A 9,302-nucleotide genomic window follows, 5' to 3' on the forward strand; every position below is an offset into this window, starting at 1 on the left:
ACTCTCTGCTTGCTGCCTGCGTCAGCCGTGACAACGGGGCTTGAGCAGCAGTGGCATTAACTCCTTTGTTGCTGGCAACTGTACTATAAGCCCCCTGGGCCCAATGACCACCCTCCATGGGCAGATCCAGCCCACAGGCCATATGTTTGACACCCCTGCTCTAAAGCAAACAATGAGTTTTCAGTCCTTTCAACTATCTCAGATCAGCTCAGGTATTTCTAAGGCATCCATCAATGTAGCATAGAAGTACCCATTGCATGCCTCTATATGTCTTCTATGAATTGCCGTGATCTGCACTGCCTCAATATCAGAGGGTAGAAATGATTAATTCATACCTTCCAGCCCCATTTGCTGCTGTTGAACACGGACTCTTTGGTCAGCAAGGGGATTCTTATCTTCCCCTGGTTTCAGGTCATCAGGTGGCCAGCGTAGCTCCCCACTTTCAACTTCCCCTGACTCAGTTGGTTCCACCACAATGGATGGCAGTCTTTTTGACAACTTGGGATACTTCTCACGTGAGTCTGGAAAAGCCTTGTAAGTTTTTTAGTGATATATATGTCAAAAAGCTGCACATGGATTTTCATGGAGACTGTGATGGCGAGCGCTTAGGAAAGCTGTCCTGAGGAAGAGGGACTTCTCTTTCTTTACTGATTCCAATGTATTCTCTGTATTTTCCCCTCTACTTTAACATTACCCATACCTCTTAAAAGCCCTGTGTCATATACTGCCAGTCAAGGAATACTGGAGAGGACACTATACCAAGCCCACTGACCCCATTCCCCCACCTCACTAGCTGATGTGCACACTATTAAGGGATACAAAGCTGCTCTTATGGCTGTGGATACTGTCTTTGATAATCTCCAGTTGCCTGAAGAACAAGAGATTGCCTTCTTTGGCCCAAAGCATATGGACAGCATGCAATCACTAAGATGACACAACATGCTTAATAAAAGTAATCAGAATGCTTTAGCAAAAATATTATTGTATGTAGCCTAATATGAATATAACATTTGCATTTAATGTCTGCAGGAAGTTCAGGACACAAAGTCATAATTATGTTACTAAAATCTAAGATGCATGTTTAAATCCTTTGTCCTTCCTTGCTATGACTCCAATATGATTTATTCACATCATCTCGCCATGACAGTTTAATAAGAAGCTTCATTTCAGTGAATTATTATGTAGAATATAAAACTCAATATTTAGTAACAGTCATACAAAATGGGCAACCTGGAGATCATTTTCACCCAAAGACAAGCTTCAATTATTATCAGTAGCTATTTTATGTTGTATCTTCCAGTAACATACTGTATCAAAAACTTGGAATAGTACCTTAATGTATATGCACAAGGGGGCTAAATTAAGGTTTCACAAATCACCTAAATTCGAGCATTTCCTAACTTCTGAGAGTCTGACTTAGGAACTGTAACTATTTTCTTCTAGCATTGCTTTTTTTGTGGGCAGTATTGACTTCACTTGCATCAGTGACTTTCATGTTGAAAAGTAAACCTGACATCAAGCAGGACCATCCCAAGAGAATTATTTCCCTGGTAGTGACATCACAGCAAACAGTCAACTAAAACAAAATGGGAATTTTAGTTGCTGTTTATGTAGTTCAACTTGAGAGCCTGTTGGCAAGTGCATTGCGATTGTATGACTTATCCTGAGAAAATCTGTTTGCAGCTTAAAATCAACAGACACGGGTAGTGTTGCTGGCAACTACATAACATTCATCTTTGTTCAAGGCTGAAACAAGGACTATAAACAATACATGAAAAAGTGGACAAGTATAATCTTAGTTCTGTTTTGTATCATTTAACCTCTTCCTTTAAATTGAAACTCACTTTGAAGTTACCTGGCTATCCTGGCAGTAGTAAGAGGAGGTGTGGTAAGATATTTGCTGTATATGTCCTTCTGTAGCGATGTCTAAGCCCCCTCTCCCATGCTCAAAATATTCTACGTTTACCATTATCTTATTTTTTGCAATAACACAGTATGAGTTATTGATAGGCCTGTCTTTGCCTGAACTGTTCCACTTTCAATATCCAGATAACTTTATAATTACATGAAATAACACTTCCTTCTATTCAACTCACTAGCAACTTTGCCATTGCCTTCACTAAAAGAATGATCCTTCATCTTTAAATAGGATTAAATGTAAAGTTCAGAGAGTGTTTTACTGGGTCTCTCACTGTCGGTTTTGCTACTTGGCTTAATATTTACTTGCTAGTTATTATGAAGCAAATCAAAATACTCTGTTTATATTTACCTGGGTAGAAGGGCCTCCTTCTTCCTCAGGGGACTGGCTTAATGTAAATTCTTCCATAACAGGTTCCCGTGTGTTCATCACCTCTGTCATGCTGCAGACATTAAAACTGAGTTGGACAAATTCAACTTTGTACCTAAGCCCCAAAGCATTTACATGAAAAGACAGTGCCACGGTATTTTTACATATTTGTTAAACTAATTTTGTTGCAAACTGCCCCTTATAATAACCCTTTGAAATGTGCTTCCTTATCAACATTGTTTCGCCCATAGCAACAGAATCAGGACACATGATACACTTTGCTAAATAGCACACAATATTGCTAAATTTCCTAAGTTGGGGGTCAAATCCATGTTAGAAGAAGAGAAATGGCTCCAGTGTAATATGCCGTCTTCTTCCCAGACTCCGTGGAGGTCCCTCCGTTGGGCTGGACAGTATGGGTTTAGGAGTGCAGCCAGAAGGTAGAGAAGAGTCTTGTATCAGATTTAGAGTGGTACAGAGGGAAAGAGCTGGCAGAGCAACCTCTCAAAATGACATGGTTTTCCCCCAGAGTGCAGCAGAAATCTGCAGGCAGTTTTCACTTAGTTTGGGACATGTCTTGACATCTAAAGATTTAAATAGCCAACCCTCATGCCACTGAATGGGAGGTAGAACAGAAACTTTGAATTTCAATGCACCCTGGTAGGAACACTCATAGTAGGTCAGCATTTTTGGAAGCAGAAACACCAAAGAGTTTATTTTGGGGGAAAACCAGTGGAGGAGAAGAAATATAACATAAGGCTATCTACCAAGCTAGACTGTGACCTGCTCTTTGTTTAACTTGTGGTCACACCAATTGTACCTATAGGGAAAGAAAAAATGTTAAAGAAACGCTAGTGAAATATTAAAAATATTTTCATTATTTTTATTCTACCTAACACCTCCAATATTTACAATGCTAAGGGGATGCAGTAATTTCTACTAAGCCATTGACTGCATACCTACAACTTGTATTGGTATCAAGAGACCAGATTTTCAAAAGTCTTTCAGTGCCTAAAGCTACAGGGATTTTCAAAAGTACTTAAGCAGGTTAGACACTTAGGACCAGAACCAAATCTTTCTTGTTAGTGCCTAAACAGGACTTAGGTAGAGTTTTAGATGCATAAGACACAGAAAGCAGTCCATCCTGACCCCAGTCCAACAACCACAAAACCACACAAGCACCTAGAATCAATTTTGATCTGGAAAATTCTGTAGGAGCACAGACTTAAGCTTCAGAGCATGCTCAGAAGCAAGCCAGATCAAGCACCCAAGCCCCTAATTCTTGACTAAGCACTTATCCAATCCCATTCTGGGCTGAGAGGTTCCAACAGTCCACTGAAATCCTTGTTACATTCCTGTCAGTTACCTTATTTACTTGCACACAAGATGAGGTTTCCCCCCCCAGTTGGCATGGGGGAAAAAAGCCCCTTCTCTTATAATCACATACAAAGAAATCTCATTAAATACATTGCCTATCATTAAACTGCAGCCAAAAGCAGCATGTGCTGAGCACTGGAAACCAACTGGGAAGCTGGCTAAATGCAGCCAGCACTGAGTATAGCTATAAAACACATGGCCCACATTGGGCAAACATGCTGATTGGAACCTACCACTTTTTTTTGTTTTTTAGTTTCATATCTTGGGCCAGATCAGTCAACTCAGTTCTGAATTCTATCAACAGAGCAGAGCTCAGTCATTCAGGATAAATTAATGCAGTCCATTTGAATAAGACATATGTTAGTGCCCATTAAGTGCAATCCCTCTTACCATCCACTCTTTTTCAAGTCATGGTGAGCCACAACATTGCATACAGTTCACCTGGAAGCCCCGCCTTCCATGAGATGAAGCTGGACCAAGTTGCCCTGCATTTCATCTGCATATACATTTTTGGAGCATCCCAGGACTTGCGACAAGAATATCCAGTTCCAGTCATGGGTGGGGACTCATTAGCACATGAATCCTTTGTGGCGAGTATCTGGAGCAGAGCTGAGATGTGAGGTCACCAGGCCTTGAAATGCTGTTGACTATGGTGGGGCCCAGCCCAGTGAAATATGTGGTAAATCATGTGCCTTTTGGCTTTGGATTAATACCATGCATAGTTTATACAAAATATAAGTAAATGCCAAAGTGCTGCTCAACAGTGCATTTATGAAACACCTATGCTAAAACTTGTAGCAGTTTAAAAAAAAAGTAACATTCATCAATTCTGGATGAACTAAGTCTATGGGGACTATATGCAAATTACTACAGCCATGTTTAATTTCAAGGTTCTTGTTTTAAAATTTGCTCCTCACTTTGCCATGCTTAGGTAGAGCAGCATCTAACAGTAAAGAGAAAGAGAAGGGGAAAAGGTAGGGGGAACCAGAGAGCAAATCTGATCTCCATATTTATTTTCTCTGCTGTAGTAGTGGGAGGAGAACAAATTCAAGGCACACCTCTGATCATTAGATTCTATATTTGGAAAATATGACAAATATATACATTTTCCATATACAGAATCTAAATTGTCTTATAATCAGGGTCATCTTCTAATTGAATATGGTATCTCCGGGGTTTTTTAAACTAAGACAGTATAAATGAAGAATGCACAGGCTTGTTCTTAGGAGCAGTAACTGAAACTCAGGTTTTCTCCCATGGAAGTGCCCTCCTCATTGGACAAGAGTCTCAATTCCCCTTGTTTGCTTTCCTTTTCACCCCAGAACTCTTCCTCTTCACTGTCCAGGGGTCTAGCTTCAACAGGAGTGGAGGGTGCCTCCACCTGAAATGTGCTGTACTCAGGTAGTGTAGTGTAGTGCAGTGTCCTGGGAAGCAGGAGATATGAGTTTGAGTCCCCTCCGGCTGAGGAAAGTCTAGAACTCAGGTCGCCTCTATCCCAGGGTATTTTTCTAACCACTATTGTCCAAAAGGCAGCTCCATCATTTTCTTTGTTTGTGAGTGACCACAGTTGCTGTACTTTGTACTGAATTCAATGCACTTGGCATTCGCAAGGCATCTTGTTTAAGTAGGCACCTCTCCTTTGGGAGTTTTGGATCTGAATGAACCTACCCCTATCCCTTTTGACAGAGGCACTTCAAAGACAGCCCTGAGTCAGGCTGTGAGGATAAGCAGGAGTTCAGACTGGTGTTTCCTGTTACCTCGCTATAGGCTCCTTCCTGCTCAGAACCTGGGCACATTAGATCGGCTTTTGGAGGCCAACAACTCACCCTGGGGACGGTCTAAGGCTGTGGATCTGGACTGCCCTCCTGGAGCAAGGCGCCTTACCTTTAGGTGCTGCAACACTCAAGTGAGGTTACCAGTGGGAATGATTTGGACCAAGCCCCTAAACACCACTGAAATGAATAAGACTAGGCACCTCATGCAGTTGGGTGTACAGTAGGATTGACAGAAGTGCCTGTTTGCATCATTAGGCACCTAGATACCCTTAAAAATCTGACCTTAGTTTTCTGTTGATTCTGTTTGCGGACCATATACAGCTGAAACAGAGGGATCGGAACGGGTGAACACTAGCAAGGAGGCAATTGCACAATGATCTGCATTGCAGCATGTTATTTAGTCTATCGTTTATATTCACTTCCGTAAAATTAGGATTTTCCCTATACTTGAGCATTAGAAATAAAATACTTTTGTCCACCACTGTAAAAAAAATTATGAGAGTGTGTGCAAACACACACAAATTACTGTTAGGAAAACAAACAGCACAAATTACTGTTAGGAAAACTGCAGCCATCAACAGATAAACCCATTTCACAATGAATAAACAAGATGTGTGACCCACGGACAAAGGGACCAGACTCATCTTGGGTATAACCCCTTTGTCTTCACTTGAGTTCTGCCCTGTAGGGAATTTGTCCCAGCATATCTGGTTCTGCCTCATAAGAATTCATAACGTGAGCCTCCTTTACCGCACGTAACACAGGCCCCATCAATTATACAGTTCTACAATAAGCCAAGGTGAACATAGCTTATGTACCCCCAAATGCTACCACCACTACTGGTCCCAGCTCACAAACAGAAGATTACATCATAAAGACTATTTCCACCACGAGCAACAAACTAAACCATACTGAAGGAAAACATTTCAGGCCCACATTAGCAATTACACCACAGATCGAAAATTTATAATATCTGCAATTACTTTAAAATCCTTCACAATGACTTTAATTAGCAGCTGCACAGAGCAGTGAGATATCACGGGGACTTTAACTCCTCCAGCACCGCATTTAAAAAATAAAATAAAACTGGAAACCAACTGGAACTCGAGGTGAGCAATGAGCCGGCCCCAAGCCTCAAATGCTTCCCCAGATCCAAAACAAATTCTCAAGCCAATTTCTAAACTACATCATGCACCACATAAAATTCAAGGGGTAAGTCTGACAGACTGAAGAATGAAGGTGGAACCAGAACCCTTATTTCAACAACCAGCAGAACCAACACCCCTGAGCTTGTGAAGGAGGGATCAGGTTGTTCCTCTTAAACACAGATGTTCAGGCTGAGGGCCCTCATTTGGGACTTGTACTTATCTCTGAAGAGGGGAGGATTGGCAGCTTTAATACCTGCAGGTAAAGTAGACATTTCTGTACGTGAAGTATACCCTCCCATTCGTAAGAGTACCCAGTAATCCATATGATTTCTCACCCTGTAGATTTTTTGAACTCACAGTAGTAAGAAATTGGAACTCAGGAAACAGAGGAAAGATCTTCAAACTATTAACTTAGGATCCAGCAGTGACTGATGGGTGGTGGTATCTTATTGGCACAAGAGGCAAGATTAGCAAGAACTGAGTCATGTGCCAGAACCACTCTTCTTCCTGCCTTTCTGATCCTGCATGGTTGCCTACCCGTCCGCCCTGGGCTAGGCTGCATGCACCTCACCTGTTCTAAGTTTCCTTGTATGTTGTTTGCTGATTCACTGGAAACAAGAAACATAGCTTTGACTAGACCCCACATGGGGTCCTTCCTTGCACTTTTCAGGTTGCACAGCTCTCTGCAATGGTGCTAAATTGCATGGGCAAGGGACAGGACTACAGTGGACTTGCACTGAAAAATGTGTTTATCAGGCTGGAAGTGGTCTCTGAGGTTTGGTGCTGGTTTCTAGTTCTGAACTCTTGGGATTGGCAATACAGCCTTTCGCTAAAGGCGAAGATTAAGTCCATCTGCTCTGCCAAAGGGGTTGATCCCCTTGCTACCCTCCCAAGTTGCTCCCCAATTGGCAAATTCTGCCCATTTCATCTCACTTTCACTCTGCTCCTGCTACCTAGTATTTAAAACAGTTCCCTAGCTTTATACATACATGTAAACAAGCTGTCTAAGCTGAAAAATGTTATTAGACCTAATGAAATTCTATTATTGGGCAATAGCAGACCTGGTACATCCCTGAAACCATGTTAAGCCCTACAGATTGTTTCTAAATGACAAAGACAAATAATTTTGGCTCAGCAAGTGGTGGCTGGCGGCCTAGTGTCACAGCAGATGCCTTAGTGAATCAGCTCCCAAGCTGCTGAAGCCCAGGCCATTTCGAAAATCTATGTGACTTAAGTGCTTGATTGAATAGAATGGCAGAAGTGATCGTACTTCATGCATTTCAGAAAAGAATGCCAGCCATATAATTGGGGGAAAAACAGACTTTAACTGAAACAGATTAATTGTTTGCAAGCTCCAGTTAGAAATGCTAAAGGAGTGCAAGAGAAATCTATACAGTCTGTAGATGCAGTGATGCTTATAACAACTTTAAATATCAAACATTAAAAATAACTAGAAACTAAATAATTGAAAATGCAGCTTTGAATCAGTTCAGCTGAGAGAGAGAAATCACTTACAGGACACTGTCAAATTGTTTATAACATTGCCACAGTGGAGGTGACATGATCTACATGGAGAAGAATTTTCTGTTTTTGAGGCAATGTTTGATGGGTTTCATTGCAGCTTTTATGTAAGAAGAGCTAAAGCCCCATAGCAGGTAGCTAATGTGGATGATTTATCATTATCATAAGTACTATATTATCTTTCAATCTGGGTCTAGCTCTCAGTTTATGTACTGTATGTGCTGATATCACCAATGACATACAGTAGCCATAGCAATGCACAGCACAGCAATAAATAGCGTTTTACAAACAAAGGGAATAAATTCTGTTCTAGTGGATGAGTCACCTACTCTGAGCCTTAAATTTTTTCTAGCAGTGAATTAAGAGATACATTTACTTTCTCCTTAGTCTAATTAAACTCGAATGTTCCAATTAAAAAAAAGTAGCAGAATCTATTCTTGCTTTTCCATGAAAAATCTACATGGAGAAGACTGGTTAAAAAAGCAACTCGATACATTTAATCCAAATTATGATAAAAAAAACAGTCACAATGGCTGAATGGACCTATCCCAAACCCTTTTGGAGGCACTAAGCAAATAAACAGGATTTGAATTTCTGGTGGTGAAGTTGTTTAAAACAACCATTAGAATACCGAGCAGCAAACTGTTTGACAAAAGCTAACCCACCTACCACACAGTGGAAAAAAGCAAAAGAGAATGTCATATTAAGCTGAAAAAATACAAGGATTTTTCTGTTTTGTTTTTGCTGTAAACAGGGCATAATTAACCTACAAAGCTTCCAGCTGCAAGATAGCACTTAAGCCAGTGATTCTCAACCAGGATACCACAGCACCCTCTTAGGCTTACAAACATGATTCACAAGATAAACCCAGAGTTTTCAAATAGAAATCCATAGTTGCAGTCTTTCTTAGTTCTCTGTAGCAGAAACACTGTTCCACTACTTTTCTTTAGTCAAAAAAGAGTGAAAACTAAGAGCCGGCATTTTCCAAGGGGTTCCGTGACTTTAAAAAGGTTGAGAGCCACTGACTTAAGCCAACAGCAGCCTAGGTTTCCAATATATTAGCCACTGAATTTGAATAATGAGAACATTCACAGTCGTATAAGATAGGCTATTTAATTAAAGTGTGTGTGTGTGTGTGTGTGTGTGTGTGTGTGTGTGTGTGTGTGTGTGTGTGTGTGTGTGTGTGTGTGTGTG

The 9,302-nt window shown here is 40.9% G+C and overlaps 1 protein-coding gene across 1 annotated transcript in view; it reads right to left on the minus strand.

Moving 5' to 3' along the window:
* LOC109298431 (protein LBH) overlaps positions 1-9,302 on the minus strand; it is a 26,421-nt gene that overhangs the window by 9,144 nt on the left and 7,975 nt on the right. The window contains exons 2-3 of the mRNA XM_019518527.1: positions 2,270-2,360; positions 336-531 (exon numbers count right to left, since the gene is read on the minus strand). Coding sequence (XP_019374072.1) covers positions 336-531; positions 2,270-2,359 — 286 coding nt within the window. The 5' untranslated portion in view covers position 2,360. The remainder of the gene's footprint in view (positions 1-335; positions 532-2,269; positions 2,361-9,302) is intronic.

Source organism: Gavialis gangeticus, unplaced genomic scaffold (genome assembly GCF_001723915.1).
Source record: "Gavialis gangeticus isolate Ggan-Ray unplaced genomic scaffold, GavGan_comp1, whole genome shotgun sequence".
Lineage (NCBI taxonomy): Eukaryota > Metazoa > Chordata > Crocodylia > Gavialidae > Gavialis > Gavialis gangeticus.